This window comes from Macaca thibetana, chromosome 10, assembly GCF_024542745.1.
Source record: "Macaca thibetana thibetana isolate TM-01 chromosome 10, ASM2454274v1, whole genome shotgun sequence".
Classification (NCBI taxonomy): domain Eukaryota; kingdom Metazoa; phylum Chordata; class Mammalia; order Primates; family Cercopithecidae; genus Macaca; species Macaca thibetana.
This window is the reverse complement of record NC_065587.1, coordinates 51,109,106-51,128,074: the sequence shown is the minus strand read 5'-3', so window position 1 is coordinate 51,128,074 and position 18,969 is coordinate 51,109,106. Positions and strand designations below refer to the sequence as shown.

General features: G+C 50.8%; 1 protein-coding gene across 1 annotated transcript in view; it reads right to left on the bottom strand.

Annotated features, from left to right (window-relative positions):
* Positions 1–16,421, bottom strand: part of PREX1 (phosphatidylinositol-3,4,5-trisphosphate dependent Rac exchange factor 1) — a 204,676-nt gene extending 188,255 nt beyond the window's left edge. Inside the window, exon 1 of the mRNA XM_050807428.1 lies at positions 16,047–16,421. Within this exon, the coding sequence (XP_050663385.1) occupies positions 16,047–16,271 (225 nt within the window). The 5' untranslated portion in view covers positions 16,272–16,421. The remainder of the gene's footprint in view (positions 1–16,046) is intronic.
* Positions 16,422–18,969: the final 2,548 nt, after the last annotated feature.

The window sequence follows — 18,969 nt, the reverse complement described above, 5'->3', positions numbered from 1 at the left end:
GGATACACACACACACCCCTCACGCTACTGATCACTGAAGTCAAAGAATCTGAAAGCAAAGTTTCCCAGAGACAAGGGAATCCCCTAGGACAAAAGATTCATCCAACTCATTTGGATACAACTTAAACCTCCCTCCCTGTCCTCCAAGGAGTCTCAGCTGTTGGATAAAAGCAGACTATCATGGGATAGGAGTCAGAAAACCTGGGCTTCAGTTCCATCTCAACCACAAACTCACTTGGGAACCCCAGGCCAGGTGACTGAACAGCTCTGTGCCTCAATGTCCCCTTTCTGAAAAGTGAGATGATTGGATGAGATGATGTCTCGGTGTCTTCCAGCTCTAACAGCCTGTTTCCAGGATTCTAGTGCCAATAATTTATTTGGGCTAGAAAGGACCAAAGGGTCCTAAAGCCAGGTTTCTTCAGCCCTCAGTTACTAAACTGACAAAAGAACCGGTAGCAATCAACAAAGATGCACATGGACCGTCATTGTGAAAAACTGCAAACTACCTAAATGCCCCAATACAAGAGGAACGGGTAAGTAATAATAATTTTACTAGAATGCTATTATGAAATTATGTATTGGTATAATAATTCTTATAAGTATAGCTAATATATATGGAATGCTTACTATGTACCTCGCATTGTTCTGATAGCTTTGCAGGTCCTAATTCACCTAATTTCCCCATCAATCTAAGATGGGGGCGCTATTTTAGGAGATGAGGAAACTGAGGCACACACAGATGGAGCAGCTGGCCACTCACCACACAGCAGGTAGGCAGTCAGGATTTCAACTGGACAGTGGCCATCACACAGCCCCCACATTTCATTCCGAAGCCATCAAAGGCTTGCTGATGGAGAGTGTTTAGCAGTGACACGAGGAAGTACGCACAAGCAGTATCTGCTGTCGTGTACCAGGCTCAAACCAAATGCAAGGAACAAAGAGGAAATACACCCAAAGGTGAAACAGCTATTTGGAAGGGTGAGATCTTTTTACTCATCTTTATTTCCCAAATTTTCTAAAATGAGCGCAGTAACTGCGAACACAGCCAGACGTGGCAGGCGTCCCAGGGAGCCGGCTCCGCACCCAGCACTCACCTACTCTACTCCACCCCCAAGGGCCCAGATGTCGGCCTGCCCTGCATCCTGCTGTATCCCAGCATCTGGGCCAGGCACACAGTAGGTGCTTAATACAATGTGTTGGAACAAGGGAACATGTCTATGAGGTAGGAACAGAGATTTCCCCATTTTATAGCTGAAGAAACTGATGTCCAAGAATCAGCTTCCCGAGGTCACAGAGCTGGTCACGGAGCTTGGATCTGGGACAAGCATGAGCACATCTCAGTGGAGACTTTCTACCAAGGACAATCAAAATCACCAGAGCTGGACCACCAAATACAATACGTGATCCAGCAGGACTAGATCCTGGACTGGTGGTGGGGATGGGTGAGGAGATGGGTACGGGGAACACTTGGGGAGAAACTGGTGAAATCTGAATATAGACTGTGCATTGTATCATTTAGTATAAACGTTGACTTGCCTGATTTTGTTCAAGGCACTGTTGTTACACAAGAGAATGTCTGTCTTCCTAAGTGATGCATGCCAAAGTTTGTAGGGGCATCCTCTCTGCAATTACTCTCAAATGGATCAAAATAATAATAATGCATGTGTGCATGAGGGGAGAGGGGAAAAGAAAGGAAAGGGAGAGGGGGAGTGATCAAATAAAAAGTTATCAAAAATTTAACTCCAAAAAAATGTATTAAATTGCCCAGAAATACAACATGTTTGGTTTTGTGCCTAGAGCACCATATGTATGTAGAAATGAATAATATATGCAGCCAGGTATATACACAAAATATCATTTTACCATACTGAGTTCCATAAGAGCGCCTGTAGCTGAATAGACATAAGGGAATGTGCTTTTGACACTCACACCTCCACTGTATTTACTACCTTTGTGTTCAAGGGGAAATAAATCTTTAAAACCACCCAATCAACATCCTGGTGGGCCACTGGCTGGTGGCTGAGACCACCCAGAGCTCCCTGACATGGCAAATAAAACTTTCCAATCCCTCTGCCCTCGCTGGTGTGGTAAGGGCAGGAGGCCAAGGAGCCCAGGCTGTGGCTGCCCCCACACGGGGGTTCACGCTCCCAAGACAGAGTCAAGCCCAGGAAGGCCTCTGCCACAGAGTGGGCCCCATTCAGCCCCTTTTGCTCATGCATTCATTTCTTCCACAAATGCTAACAAAGTCCCCATTAAAATCGTCAGGGACTTGGCCATGAACACAGCAGACAAGGGCTGTGACCTCATGCGACTTATATTCTAATGGGAGAGAGATACTAAACAAATAAATCAACAAGATAATTCCAGGATGCGACGGGTCAAGAAGAAAATCAGTGCAGTGGTGTAGAGAAAGGGACTAGAAGGTTATCTGAGGAGGTGGCACTTGAGCTGAGAGCTGAAAGAGAAAGGGGGGCCCTTGGTACAAATCAGGGTTCCAAGAGCTCCAGGTAATAGGAACAGCAAAGGAAAAGGCTTAGAGGCTAGAACCAGCTGAATACAGTGCAAGAACAGAAAAAAATCTGGCCGGGGCAGGACAGAACGAGCTAGGCAGGGAGACAAGGTCTACACAGTGAGCCGAAGCTGGATCACATGATACCTTCTAAGCCATCATAAGGAGCTGGGATTCGATTAACCTCCAAATTCCACTCCAGCAGAGCGAGGATGGGGGAGGAAGAGGACTCCTTGTGCTTGTTCATGTCCCCAGCAAACAAACCAGAATGAAATGGCAGGGTGTTGGAGCTAAACCCAACCCTCTCAGTAATTACATTAAATATACATAAGCTAAACAGTCTAATTAAAAGGCTGGGACTGTCAGAATGGATTTAGAAAAGCAAGACCGAACTATATGATGCCTGTAAAAGATGCACTTGGAATATAAAGACACAGAGGCAGAAAGGAAAAAAATGGAAAACGGTAAGCAGAAGAAAGGTGACATGGCTATAGCAATATCAGACAAAATAGGCTTCAAGACAAGGAGCATTATCAGAGATAAAAAGGAATATTTCATAATGATAAAAGGGTCAATTCGCCAGGAAGACATAATCATAAACACGTATTTCCAGCAACAGAACTTTAAAATGCAAAAAGTAATAACTGACAGAACTCAAAGGAGAAAAACATAAATCTACAGTCACAGATGGAGACTTCCAGAGCCTTCTCTCAATAACTACCAGAACAAGGAGACCAAGCATCAGTAAGCATATACAGATCTGAACAACACTACCAACCACCTTGATCCAAATGACATGTGTAGAACACTGCACCCCAAAATAGCAGAAGACACATTCTTTTCAAATGTACATGAAATGGTCCCTAAGGTAGACTACCTGCTGGGTCATAAACCAAGTCTTAATCAATTTCAAAGGATTGAAAACCCACAGAATATATTCTCTGAGCACAATAGAATTAAATTGGAAATCACTAAACAATGGGTTATTTGGAAAAGCCCTAAAATGTGGAGATCAATGCAATCAGATGGCTTCCTCACTCCCCACCCCACCCTCAGAGTAAACAGCGCAGACAACATCTGGCGCAAAAGTCCCCTGGAAGAAAGCAGTTAGGCATCTGTCTCATGGCCAGGTCTAAGCCCACACTCCTAGGTAAAGGGGGTACCAGGATGGAGTAGATGCTCTGGCTTCAACCTCAACAACCCAACTGGCAAATCATTTCAAGAGATGCTGGGGCGGCCGGGCACAGTGGCTCATGCCTGTAATCTCAGCACTTTGGGAGTCGACCGAGTGGACAAAATCACCTGAGGTCAGGGGTTTGAGACCAGCCTGGCCAATGTGGCAAAACACTGTCTCTACTAAAATTACAGAAATTAGCCAGACATGTTGGCATGCGCCTGTAATCCCAGCTACTCGGGAGGCTGACGCAGGAGAATCGCTTGAACCTGGGAGGCGGAGGTTGCAGTGAGCCAAGATTGCACCACTGCACTCCAGCCTTGGCAACAGAGTAAGACTCTGTCTCAAAAATAAGAAAACAAGAAAAAGAAAAAAGAGGGCCGGGCGCGGTGGCTCAAGCCTGTAATCCCAGCACTTTGGGAGGCCGAGGCGGGCGGATCACGAGGTCAGGAGATCGAGACCATCCTGGCTAACACGGTGAAACCCCGTCTCTACTAAAAAATACAAAAAACTAGCCGGGCGCGGTGGCGGGCGCCTGTAATCCCAGCTACTCGGGAGGCTGAGGCAGGAGAATGGCGTGAACCCGGGAGGCGGAGCTTGCAGTGAGCAGAGATCCAGCCACTGCACTCCAGCCTGGGCGGCAGAAAAAAGAGAGATGGTGGGGGTCTGTGTACTGTGTTGGAGAGACCAGGTCTTACCAAAGAGGAAACCATACCACAGAATACAGCCCACCTGCCCTGCCTCACTCAGAATGAGCCAGAATGAGGCCAACAGCCAATCAGTTCACCTTACTCAGGGGTCACTCTGGGCAGGGCCAGAGAAGGAGTAAATAAAGTAAAGCACAGTGGTCACGAATATGGGCTTTGGAGTAGAATAATCCTGAGTTCAAACCCACCACTGACCATCACTGGTGTGTGGAACCCTGAGATGGCCCCAGGATTACTGTCCCCTGTGTCTGCGCCCTGGAGGATCCTTTCCCATTAACAGTCATGTAAGTGGGACTGTTAGTGCGAGTGTTTGGTAAATGAAGAGGCGAAGGGATTTTGCAGATATAATTAGGATCCAAAATCAGCTGACTGAGCGGGCCTGACCTAATCAGGCAAAGGCTTAAAAGATGCCTGTGGGGGATAAAGCAGGGAGAAGAGTACAAGCACACTTCTAGGCCCTTCCTAAAGGAAGAGATTCAAAGCAAGTGATTCACCTGCTGGCCATGATGTGGCTATGTTGTGGGAGGACCACACCCCGAAGACTCAAGGGCACCTCTAGGAAGTGAGGGTGATCACCAGCCAATACCCTGCAAAAAATGGTGACCCCGGCTCCATAACATGTGGAACTAAATTCTGCCAACAACCTCATGCAGATGCCTCCCATGCCCCCATCCCCTCCTCGCTCCAAGCATCAGATGAGATCACAGCCCGGGTCAACACCCTGATGGCAGCCTCAAGAGACCTTGAGCAGAAAACCCAGTTACACTGCACCCAGACTTCTGGCCCACAGAAACTTCGAGGTAATTAACAGGTGTTATTTTAAGCCACTAAATGTGTGGTAACTTGTTTGGCAGCAACAGATAACTAATATGCCATCTCTGTGTGATCCCAGGCAAGTGACCTCACCCTCTCTGGGCCTCAGTTTCCTCATCTGCAAAACTACAAGGCTGTAAATGAAACAGGATGTGCAACAGCCTCACCCAGAAAGTGGGGAGCAGTATGTTCTGTGCCCTTTCAGCTTCATGGAGGGATTTCACAGCAGGGGAATGGAAGGTGCCGTCGTGTTTTTGAGACATCAATCTGTTTTTTCAATCTTCGAATGGGTTGTTTGGAGAAGAGAGTGAACAGCATCTTCTAGCTCCAACTTACAGCCATCCCAGTTACTCCCAACTGCCTTCAGAGTGCAGAGACCAATGTCCAGGGCAAGGGACCACTTGGTCAAAATAAATTCAGTTACTTATTTCAAGTCCCAGGAAGGATCTCAGGCAGTGTGCTCAAGATGAGATGCTATAACTGTCCCTGTGCAAAAAGTAGGGAAATACTAAGATTCTAAAACAGAATGCTTAAAAATAACCTCTACTAATTACCGGGGCCTACTCAGGTGCCAGGCAGTGAGCCAAGTGTCTCAATATATTTTATAGATGAGGAAACCAAGGTTCAGAGAGGGAAAGTCTCTTGCCCAGGGTCACAGAGCTGCTGAGGGGCAGAGATAAGATTCAGACCCAGACAATCTGGCTAGGCCCCTGGCACTTGAGCACAATGCCACACAGTAAAAAATTCTTCTGTTTCAAATCCTCCAGCTCACACATACCCACATGGTCAAAAGACACCAGGCCATCTTAGTCCCCAGAAGTCTGCACAAAAATGCTTAGCAGTTACATAATTCAAAACAATCACATCATGTAACAAAACACAGGCACGTATAGAAGCAATTTTTTCATTCAAAAAATATTTAATGAGCATCTACTATGTGGCAGGCATTGTTGCTGGTGCTGGAGATCAAAATCTCTATCCTCTTGGCATGCCCGTGGCATGACACGCTGGTGAGGGAGGCAGACGATAAGCAATAAATAAGTAAACTGTCTAGTGTGTTAGCTAGCAGGAAAAAAGCAATGCAAGAAAAGGAAGAAATGGTGAGGTGGGGATGTGCGGTGTCAGAAAAGTCCCAGTCAAGAACAGGATTTTCAGCAAAGGCCTGAAGGAGGGGGAGGGTTGAGCCACAGGGACACTGGGGGGTGGAGGGGAGCACATTCCAGATAGCACAAGTGCGAGGGCCCTGAGGCAGGTGCATGCTTGGTGCATTTGAGAAAAGGGAAATGCGCCTGGAGGAAGTGGACGTGGGGGTTAAGAGCTATCCAGAAGATTCTGGGATTGGATAGTGGGGATGACTGCGCAACTTGGTGAATATACTCACAACCACTGAATCGTACACTTTGAAAGGGTGAGGTTTATGATGTGTGAATCATATCTCAGTTTTTAAAACTGTATGGGGAAAAAGGAGTAACGAAGTAATAAAAGAAGAGCTGGGAGAGCCAAGAGAGGCAGGTTTTGTGCGACATTCCAGGCCAGACTAAGGGCTGCTTTTACGGAGTGAGATGTAACTGATTAAGGTCTCACTGGATCCCTCTGACTGCGTAAGGAGAACAGAATGTGGGAGGCGAGGGAGAGATCAAAATAGTCAACTGCAATGGTCCTGGCCATTCCCGGCTGCGTGTCCTCAGGTACGCCACTTCCCCTCTCTGCAGCTGTTTTCCTCACCCAAGAAGTGGGCCTGAAAAATCCCTCCCCCACAGGGCAGAGGTGAGAGCTAACAGATGATGAAGTGCTGTTATGATGCCTATGCCCGGAGGGTGGAGTACCGATCCCGCCAAACAGTTGTTAATTATGCAAATGAGTTTCCTGAACAGAAAACAAGGGGCACCTTCCTCTGTCTCAGGAAGCAGAGGTTCATCTCGCATCAACAGCTCTCCCAGCCCAGAGGCAGCTGCCTTCACATCTCATCCACATTCTGGCCATAGATGGGGGCCCAGACTCCTCTCTGGGTATGGTTGGCTCCACTGGCCTCCTCCAGGAAGCCTGCCCTGGTTACTTGGTGACACAGTACCCACAGGAAAGCTGACATCCAAAGAGAGGACAGAACCAGCCGTAGGTCACAGAACAGCCTGGAAACAGGCAGGGGATCTGCTGTGGGAGGGGAAGGTACACCCATTCCCCTCTGAGACCTTAGTAAGACCATTGTACAGTCTTGGTTTCCACGTCACCAAATGACCTATGCCATATCCAACTGAAAGCAGTCTGGTGGCTCCTCACACCACCAGGAATAAAACCCAAACTGCTCACCATGCATCTGAGGCCCATGCAACCTGGACCCTGTAACATGCCAATCTCATCTCCCCTACTCTCCCCTCCAGCCACCCTGGCCTCTTTCTGTTCCTCAAACAAGCCTGGCACAGTCCTGCCTCAGGGCCTTTGCATCTGCTGCCCCCGCTGCCTGGAACACACTTTTCTCCACTCTTTCCACCAGGGACTCTTTCTCCTCCTTCAGGACTTGGTCAAATGTCATCTCCCCAGAAAAGCCTTCCTTGTCCATCCCCTCTAAAGTAGATGCGACCATCCCTGTCACAAACATAACCTCATTTTATTTCCTTCTGTCTGCATCCACTCCCCAGCTGTGTGGACTTGAGCAAGTTACTCAACCTCTCCCAGCTTTAGTTTCCCCATCTGCAAAATTGACCTCAGGGAGTTGTTGCAAGGGCTCAAGAAGCATGTGGCACGGTACCTGGAACACAGCAAGGCCTCAGTGGGTGTCCTTATTATGACAACTCTGGTCCTTTTCTCAAGGGATTTCTTTTTGCGATGTCTGAAGATTCCCTGAGGGCAGGGACCTTGTCTTGTTCCAGCCACATGCCAGCACCTAGCACAGTGCCTGGCACACAGTGGTGCTGAATAGCCATTTATTGAATGAATAAGTGGATTAGTGGACGCAAGCATCAACTGCCCACACCCCGACCCTGGCCTCACTCCTCCTGAGAGATGCTCCTTACAGAAGCCACCCACCCTCCCGGCAAGCGGGGAAGCACAAGACCCTGGGTCCTGACGGCCGATGGCCACCTGCCTGCACCAGCTTTCAGCAGCCCCAATCCCGCCAGCCTGAAATAGCCTCGCCTCCCCTGGCCCAGAATCAAGGGATCGTCTGTCAGTTCCACCCTGGGGAAGGAACCAGGCGGGTAAACACAGATTGAGTGTCCAACCACAAGACAAAAGAAGAGCAGACAGACCCTTCTGGTCCTCAAGGAGCCAAGAAAATAAAAATAAGCTTAAAAATCCACACAGGGCTGGGAGGCTGGAGGGCTCCGCTTCTGCCTTGGGACTTCCTCCGGGAGGAGGGGTGAGCCCGCACACAATCACTGCACTCGCTCCCTAGAGGAACCCTAGGAGGTCTGGGGTCATCCCCATTTCGCAGATGGGGAAACCGGGGCTCAGAGAGGCAAAGCAACATCCCCAAGGTCACACAGGGGAAGAGCCAGGAACTGAACCCAGGCCAGGTGGCTCAAGAGTCTGCGCTCTAAACCATGAACCGCAAGAGAGGGAGCCTCCCAGACACTCTGCTGGGTGAAAAGGGCAAACCGTATTATGCTACTTACGTAAACACATCTCACGTATTTCCACGCAGGCATGCTAATGCCCCCATACAGTCTGGGAGCACAGGTGGTAGTCAAAGGAGCTTTTAGCCCAGTGGTTCTCAACTGGGGGCTATTCTTCACGCCCAACCACCTCTAATGGATACTTGGAATATCTGGAGACTTCTGTGGTTATCACAGCTGGGGAAGAGGGGTCCTACTGGCATCTGGTAGGTAGAGGCCAGGGATGCTGCTAAGCATCTTACAATGCACAGGACAGCCCCCCCCAACCCCACAGCAAAGAATGATCAGCCCCGTATGTCGATAGTGCTGAAGGCTTAGAGACTAGTGGGATTTACTCCAGACCAACTGCTAGGGCCACAAATGACCCCTGTGAAACCTCTTCAAGGGGGACTTCTGGCCGGGCACGGTGGCTCACGCCCATAATTCCAGCACTTTGGGAGGCCAAGGCGGGCAGAACACTTGAGGTCAGGGGTTCGATACCAGCCTGGCCAACATGGTGAAACCCTGTCTCTACTAAAAAATACAAAAATTAGCTGGGCGTGGTGGCACGTGCCTGTAGTCCCAGCTACTCGGGAGGATGAGGCAAGAGAACAGCTTGAACCCGGGAGGTAGAGGTTGAAGTGAGCCAAGATCATGCCACTGCACTCCAGCCTGGGCAACAGTGCAAGACTCCATCTTTAAAAAAAAAAAAAAAAAAAAAAGAGGGATTTTTGATCCCGGCTAAAACACAAACCCCAGAAAAGGATGTAGGCCACCAAGCTCTCTTCCCAGGTCTCTGGGGATGGAACTCTAACAAACGGAGTGGCTACTGCCCTTAACTGGAGCTCACCTCCCCTCTGGGGATGCAACTCATGTCACCTGCAAAACAAGGAGACCCAATGACCCACCTGGCTTCTGTTCAAGATCTCCGAAATGCAGGGCAGGAATCAGCTCTGACCTGGCCCCATGTCTGGGGAATGATGCTGTGGGACACAGCACACCGGTCTGAGGGGCAGCCCGCCCTGTCGCCCACCTCCCTCCAGTATTCCAGCCAGCACGCCTGCGTCTGTTGGAAAAAAAGAAAAGACGCCCCCAAAATCTGAGAGGTCAGGTTCTCCTGCAGCCAGGCATGACCTGCTTCAAACACTTAACTCTTGCAAAACCTTTAAGGGAGAGTGGCTGTGAAGCAAATAGGATGTGGGTTTCTTTATCAAAGGGAGTGGCCCCAAGCCCAACAGGTCTCAGCTCTCTGGCCTGATAAAGGAGTATCTTTCTCTCCAAGAAGGGGGTGCCCTGAAGTCTCAAAAGCCAGAGACACCAACCCCATTCACCTCTTCTTAAAGTGACAGTTAAATTGCTACCAGGGCAAACACCCGAATAAAAGTAGGTAGGCTTCCAGAAGGCTTGTCTGAAGAATGAGTCATAGAATCCCCATGGGGTTGTCCTTCTTATAAGGACAAGGACCTGTTGATGACTTCATTCTCGTGACCCAGAACACTGCCCAGGATATACAGCAGATGCCCCACACATACCTGCACGCAGAGAAAAGCAGTCTCATATCTTCATGGTTTTACCTGTACAGAGCTCTCTGTCTGCCATACATTAAAAAAAAATGTAACCCATCTAAATCCTGCTGACACTCAGGTTTTTATCATCAAAAGATTTTTCACTGACTTCCTGACGATGATGAGTCCAACACAAGGTGGCCTGTCCCAGGCTCTCTGGCATCTGAAAACTGAAATAAGGTGGACTTTTTGACTTAATTCTTGCCCACCTGGGCAGCCCGGAGGTCTCACAGGGCTGGTAAGTTTGCTCATGAACACAGCCTCATGTTGGCACAATTCAGGATAGTGGTGAAGAATGTGGGCCAGGCAGCCTCATTCCCTGGGTCCAACTGCCAGCTCTGTCAGGCTGTGTAACCCTGGGAAACTGACTCGGCCTCTCTGTGTCTCTGTTTCATTTGTAAAACAGGAAGCATAAGAATACCTGCAACTTTTGAGTTAATCCATAAGGAACTATAAGCAGGGCTTGCAAGTATATAAATATTAGCAAATTGTTACCACTATTACTATTGCATTAATCTAAAAACCATGTTGAAAATACAATTCTTCCTGTCAGCTTCTTAAAAAATATATTCACATACATATGTATAATTTTATATGAAAAGGGTATTATAAACAGGATTTTACTTCCTTATCTTCCTGGTTGCCTTTCTCCCTAAGATACGCATTCTTCCATCCTTTTCTCCAACCTGCTGTCACCTTATACATACAACACACATGTGTATATTATGGTTATTGTTTATTTTCCAAAAGAACTGTGTTACATATACCTCTCAGCATCCTACTTTTCATACGAAGACCACGCGGAAATCCCCGCAAGTCACTGGGGAGATCCCTCTGCCTCAATGACTGTGGAATCAAAGACCTGCCCCCACCCCCCCCAACCCGTGGCATTTCTCCCCAGTGTGAGACTAGGAGTACAGAATCTTTTAAAACAGAAAAAAATAGTGACAACAAAAAACCACAGTTTCTTGTTTGGCAAGCGGAGCTCCAATGAGAGAAAAACTTTGGTCTCCTCCCTCCAAAAAGCGGAACCACAGAAAGCGTTCTGGGAGCTTTCTGCCCACAATCCCTGTTCCTCAGAGACCCCATCCCGGTCGGTTCCGGGCAGACCCTCTATGTCTCTACAGCTCTCTGTCCTCAGCCACGGGGAGACCTTTGAGGAGCTACTGACCGACTCCCACCCACAGGCCTCTGCCCACTCCCCCAGGCCCTCTCTTCTCTTCCGACCACTGCCCAGCTGATACATCCATCATGGGAGTGACTGGCACCTGCCCCTGAGGTGCCTCCCCTTGGCAGGTGGGCCCAAGGCCTACTCAGCCTCTTCTAGCGGAGTGGGGGGGGCCTTTGAGCTCCAAAGAGCTGCATATCCCCCAAAATACCCGCACAGCATTCCAAACACCCAGTGCACCCGGCACTGTTCTAACAGCTTTGACCTCAGGCTCATCCAAGCTTCACCACATCCCTGTGACGCAGATGCTACACTGTGCCCATTGGACAGATGGGGAAACTGAGACACCGAGCAAGTCAGTGATCAGCCCAAGGTCACCTACAGTCCCAGTGGGGGAAAGCCTGCATTTGAACACCAGCAGCATGACTCCAGAGCTTCACTCAACCCTCATGCCATGCACAGACCCGGAGCCCAGAGCAAGAACTCGGCAGCCCGCCATTTCTATCCGTCCACAGTTCTGCCCATTCAGTGGAGAAAAGAACGGGGGTGACAGAGGGGAAATAACAGGAGGAAGCGCAGGCAGAGGTGAAACATCACACAGACCTGGGTTCAAATCCCAGTTCTGCCACCTTAATAAATCATGTGCCAAGCCCTTCTTGGATGAGCCAAAGGCAGTCTATGAAGTGGCTGGGCACATGAGTTCTGGGGCAGGCAGCCTAGGATCAAATCCTGGCAATGGTGTCCACCTAACCCAGGGCAGCTCACTTAGATTCACTTTGCCTCGGTTTCCTCACCTCTCAATGAGGATAAAAACAGCATCCCCTTCGTAGAGAAAATTAAATGAGCTGACACACGCAAAGTGCTTAGAATGGCAAGTGATGAATCAAAGCAGTCATAGCAATGACTATCATTGTTTTCATCATGACTAACGTTGCCCAAAGCACACGGGGAGTACCCCACATAGCCAGGGCTTCGAAACGATTCGAGCCAAGGTTCTGAGTCAAAACCCCGGGCACTGTTTCCCCCAAGACTGATCCAGCATCTCTATGAAAGGGCTGTCCTTGCCGCTTCATGATTCTTTAATAAACACACACAAAACACCAAACTCAGAGGACCCCCTGGAGATGAGGGAGGGAGTGCAACCCAGTTCCTGAAGGAGATGGGGAAAGATGGAGAGATTCTGGAGGAACCACAAAGCCCTCGGCCTGGAACCAAACAAAACCACTGGTTCCTGTGGCCAGAGTTTAGGGGGTCAAAAGGAAACTCACTCACAGCCCCCATCCTCCTCTCAGTGCTGACTTAACTCAGACCTCACTTCCTCCAGGAAGCCCTCCCTGATCACCTCGGCTCTCTGGATGCTGAAGTTCCATAACCCTAACTATCTGTACTATTTAATTTTCCTATAACAACAATAATAACAAATATTTATATACCCTACTGCCAGACACTGTTCTAAGTGCTTTACATCAATTTCTATAACTCATTTATCTTCTTTAAAAAACCTATAAAATAGTACCTATTACCATCCCTCTTTTTACAAATAAGGCTCAAACAGGTTAAGGTGTTTGCCCAAGGTCACAAGTCCAAGGACTTAACCTCAAGCAGTCTGGCTCCAGAGCCTTGTACTTAGATTGCTTTTTTAAAAACACCCATTTGGCCACCTCCATTACACTGTCCTCTCCTTGAGGACAGAAGTCACACATGGCCCCTATCACGGGGGTTAGTTTCCACGGTTTCCATGAGCTGATGGGGCCTTCACACCAGGGACACACGGAGGCCAGGGTGGTCCTTTAAGGCCTGCCTCTAACCACATGGAAATAAAAGCAGGGAGGGATTACCGTGCATTCTTCCAAGCCAAGAGACAGCGGAGAAAATCCCTTAGCAAATATAAAGGCTGAGAAGAGAGAGTGGGAAGACAGAAGAGAATCACAACCTGAGGCTGCCAGCCTTGTAGCCATGGAAAGCCTTGGTAATTAGCAGTTCCAGAAGCTCTAAGCCCCAGGTTAGTTTTGAAAACGAAAATGCCTTGGGATGTTTAGGGGCCATTCCTGACGGGCCAAGATGAGAAAGGACTCCTGGTGGCTCACAAACAACGTATGGCTGGTCAGGTTACACAATCCGTCTGTTTCTGGCACCAGCTTGGGGACACACAGAAGGACAAGGCAGAAAGGGAGCCCGGATTCCCCCTCCTTGTTTCACAGGTGTGGAAACTGAGGTCGAGACAGGTAGCATGACTGGTCCAAGACACACATCCAAGTCAGAATCAATTCATCTCAGAACTAACATATCAGATACAAAAAGAAAAATGTGACGAAGTCAGCAAATATAAAGTGTCAAAGAGATCATGTGAAAGTAGAGAAATCTTTTTTTTTCCTGTTTCTTGAATAATAAGAATGGTTGGCTCCAATCAATTTCCATTATTCCAGCTTCCTCCGACTCTACACGTGGACGATTTAAAACCACAGTTAACTCAAACACAATCTAGATCTGTTCTAAAATGAAATAAACCATCTAGGGCAGGGGCGTGGGAGGGAGAGGTATATTTTCTTTCCCATTAATATAAAAATTGGTTTGTATTTCCTGTTTCTCTTCCAAGCAGAGGAGCAGGGAGTGGCTCAGAAGGAGAAGTCAGGAGTTCCCTAGAATTTGACATTGCTTATAGACACCAGGGTTATCTACACGTTTAATTCAGAAACTGCCAGCTTCTAACTGAACAAATTCTTCCCCCCGCCCCACCCCCCGAAACTATGAGAGAAGAAGGGATGGAAAAGAAAGCCAATCTTGCCTTATTCTTACAGCCCTTTCTAGAAGCGTCCTTTGGCCAAATGGTTTTCAATGCTTCTGCACAACCCCCTCTCCCACACCTCCCTTCCCCCAGTACATCTCCTTTCACAGGCAGAAGGGCTCTAGTCTAGGGCTTTCTTCCTCCTGAGGTGGAACTCTGATCTCACACAGCCTCAGCTGCACCCCTAAGCCATGGGGAGCCCCAGAGGACCTCAGAGTCTCCCTCTTTCTCCCAAAGACTGGGAGCTACAGAGCCTGGCTCTAGGGTCTTTGAAAGAGCCACCCCCACACCAGCCCTTCCTGAACCAGGATTAAAAGACTTCCTAGAGCAGAGAAGGGGAGTAAATGAGGCCCCAGCAGGAGGCACGGAGATTAAAGCCTTTATAGTCTCCTAACTTCCATCCAAGGCTCTGCCCTGTCCCACCCCCATCCACCCCCTCCACCCCCTGGCCACTTTTCTCACTTCCTAGGAGAGTAGGGAAGTGGCCCCTTCCTCCCTCTCACAGAAAAAAAAGCAAAAGCTAAAGGCAGCATAGAATAGGGGTTTAAAACACTAGCTGGGATCGTCCCAGTTCAAAGCCCAGTACCCCCACTTAATCAGCTGTGCGATCCCAGGCAAGCTACTCGGCCTCTCTGGAGCTAAACTTTCCCAATCTTAAAAACAGAAGGAGGCAGGGCCCAGTAGCTCACGCCTGTAATCCCAGCACTTTGGAGGCAGAGGTCAGCGGATCACTTGAGGCCAGGCGTCCGACACCAGCATGGCCAACATGGTGAAACCCCCTCTCTGCTAAAAACACAAAAATTAGCCGGCAGTGGTAGCTGGCGCGTGCCTGTAATCCCAGCTACTCCGGAGGCTGAGGCACGAGAATTGCTTGAACCCGGGAGGAGGAGGGTGCAGTGAACCAAGATTGCGCCACTGCACTCTGGCCTGGGGGACTGAGGGAGACTCCGTCTCAAAAAAAAATTTTTTTTTATTAAAAATGGGGGAAATATTCGTCCCTACTTCATAGGACGCCTGTGAAGGTTAAACCTGCTAATTAATGACACATTTAAGGTGCCTGGCACATAGTAAGTGCTCGGTTGTTATTTTACTAAGTCTGAGGCCGTGGTTTTGCACTTGGAGGTGGAGAGTTGGGGGGTGGATGCAGTTAGGGAGCCTGGACTGCCGAGTCGTGAGTTCGAAACCCACTCTCCCTGAACTCCAGCAAAAACCTGTGCATGGCGGGTTCTACTCTGGGGTTCTGTCAATCCCCGTCCCTCCTCTGAGCTTCAGGTTATATCCTACTCCATCAACGCGCAGGGACGCTGGGCTCTGGGGCTCCTACGGTCTGTCCTAGACGAGTGGTGCACCGGGCGCGAAGTTATTCCTGGCAAAAAGACGCAGGAGCACCAGCTCCCGGCGCCGGGGTCCCCAAGCCCCTGCATCGCGGATGTAACTAATTTTAAAACTATTTGAAAGGCGAGGAGGGGCAAGAAAAGACAAAAGGACAGCGCGCGCCGCGGGGAAGTGGAGTGCGGGAGAGCCCCCGTCGGAGCAGGACCGTGCGCCGCCCAGGGAAGGAGGGGACGGGACAGCTCTGGAGGAGCTTGGATCCCCCTCGCTTTCCGCGCGCCCCGCGGGGCGCCCCCGAGGCTACTCTCTCCACCCACGGGGACCACAGCCACAGGTTGTGGGGAACACAGCGGGGCGAGCGGCTGGAGGGAAAGCTGTCCCCGTGCTCCCGGGCGACACTAACCGACTGCAAGAAGCGCAAGGTGCCCACGTAGTCCCTCTCGGTGCCCAAGATCTCGTTGAGGACGCAGAGGCGGAGGCGCAGCTGGCGCTCCGACTCCCGGGCGGCCGAGCACGGGCCGGGGCCGGGGCCGGAGCTGGGCGCCGCGGCGCCAGGGGTCCGGGGGTCCGGGTGGGCGCAGTCCCCGGCCCCGTCACCGCCGGGCTCGCTGCCGCTGGGCGCCTCCATTCTCGCGCGGCCGCGCGGCGCCGGCTCCTTCCCCCGCGCGGAGGTCGCGCCGAGCGGCAGCTCAGGCGTCCAGGCGCCCCATCCCGGACGGGGCGCGCCGGCGGGCCGGGCTCAGCGGCGGGCCGGGCTCCCGGAGCGGCGGGCGGGACTGGGGGCCGGGCGGCTAGGCCGGGGGCGGAGGCTGCGCGCGGGGCCGGGCGAGGGGCGGGAGGAGGCGGCCCTCGGGGCTCCCAGACGGCGGGCCCCCCGCCCCCGCGCCAGGGAGCGTCTGCCAAGTGCCACGCCGCGCTCGGCCGCAGAGGCGCTCTGCGCGTGCACGGGGCCCCTGGGGACGCGGCGCGGCGCTCGGCGCCTCCGTCGGAAGCTCGGGAGTCTGGCGGGAACCTCCGGAAGGGCCCCGCGGAGCCCGGAGTCCCAGGCCGCGCGCACGCCGAGCCGAGTTCACCAACTCCGCACCCGGACGCGTGGCGCCCCCCAGCCCGCCGCCACCGCGGGCTACGCCACTCCCACCCGGCACACGCGACACCCGCCGCGCGCAGGCTCCCGCTTGCAGGTCCGGCCGCGGCTCGGAGTAAACACCGGGCTGGGAAAGCTCGCGGCGGAGCCGCTGGGGGGCAAGCCAGCCCCACCACGCGCGCCCCCGCGGCCCCGGGAAGAGGGGGCGGCCGCTGCCTGGGCAGTGAAGGCCCTTCCCGGGAGCGCCGGGCCCTCGCGGTGCCCTCGGCGCTGCCACGACCTTGGGAAGGAATATGCGTGGCGCGCGCTCGCTCTCACTTTTCTCTTTCCCGTTCCCTTTCCCATCTCTTTCCTTCCTTCCTTTCCTTTCTGAACTTCTTTGCCCCCGACCCTGCCCTTTCCACCTTTCCCAGAAGAAATTATTACCTGCTCCCGAGTTATTGATCAAGTGGCAGGTACCCTGCCTGCTCCCACTTCCATCCACTCACCCTCTGGGATAAGGCTTTGGGAAACCCAGCTTCTTGTCAGGTTGCTCTGGGTGATGTCGATCATCATCAAACTGCTTGGCAAATGTCCTCACCCGCCTTATCCGAAGGTATGGAGACGGGAGGAAGCTCTGGGGCCTAGTCAGCTGCTCAGGTTCAAATCCTAGCTCCCCACTTGCTGGCCGGGTGGCCTTGGGCTGGTTTCCTTGCCTCAAGATTCTCAGTGTTTTCATCAGTATAATGGGAATGATCATGGTACCTAGCTCCAAGGTCCTTCCTGGGGTTCCATGGGAAGTACTTAGCACACGCCCAACACCTGGAAAGTTCTCTGTAAATGTTTGTTCTTACTATTATTGCATGTGTGAACGGCCCTCTAGGCCTGGCCCCACTCTCGAATGGCCCATACAATCCCTAATCACCTGTATTTCCGGAGCAGAGATTGTATTGTCTCTGCAGGAAGTGATTCACATAGTATCTGCTTCTATAGTCATTTTATGGACAGAAACATTATTGCTTATTTATCGCTATTCCAAAAGCCTAGGATATTGGCCTCTCAATACTGTAAGTGCCTAAGGACACAGGAAGAGAATGAGGTGGCTTCTGCCCTCTCTTACTTCTTTCTTTGGGATCATGGGTAAGGTAGCATTTGATCTGGGCCTTGGGCTGAGTGAAGTTCCCCAGGGCAGGGAGTAAAAGACATGAGGTAGGTGAGCCTGTCACACTTGGGTAGTGGAGTCATTTGTGTCCAAAGGTAGCTGGTTTTTTATTTATATTTTTATTCCCAATAAAGGCCTCTGGAGTAGCTCTGCTTTGTGACCTTAAACTGGTCACAGTACCTCTCTCAGCCTCTGTTTCCTCATCTTTAAATTAATTCTGTCTACCACGAGGGGAGAACATAGTGGGAACATAATGGACCATGGAATGAAGCGGGCTTGCATTTGTATCCCAGTCCAAATCCAACTGGCAAGGTAACCTTGGCCAAGATACGTCATTTCTCTGGGCCTCAGTTGTCTAATCTGTAAAAGGGGAGTCTTTGTGAGAGCAAAATCTATGCAATACCGACTTTCTCAACCTTGGGACTATTGACATTTGGAGTCAGATAACTCTTTGTTGGGGGAGGGGCGTGTCCTGTGCATTTCAGGACGTTTAGCAGCATCCCTACCCACTAGATGCCAGTACCTCTCCCTCCCCAATCTGAGAACAGAAAATGTCTCCAGGCTGGGCACAGTGGCTCAGGCCTCTAATCCCAGCATTTTAGGAGGCCCAAGTGGAAGGATTTTTTGATCCCAGAAGTTCAAGACCAGCCTGGGCAACATAGCAAGACCCTACAAAAAATTTTTTTAAAATTAGCTGGGCATGGTGGTGCACACCTGTAGTACCAGCTACTGGGGTGGCTGAGGTGGGAAGCTTGCTTGAGCCCACGAGGTGGGGGCTGCAAGTGAGCTGTGATGGCACCACTGCACTCCAACCTGGACAACAGAATAATGCTTGCCTCAAAAATGAACAAACAGAAACAATGTCTCCAGACATTGCCAGATATCCCTGGGGACAGAATTGCCCCTTGTTGAGAACCACTCATGTGAAGTACCTGACACAGATAGCTGGCACACAGTAGGTGCTCAACAAATGTTAATTCCCTTCTCAGCCCATGACCAAGGAAGGTTAGCCTCAAGTTCACACACAAATCCCACACTTCACCCAAGAATTGGCCCACACTGCCAAAAAACATTTCCACATTGTGGATCGGTCCCATCCCT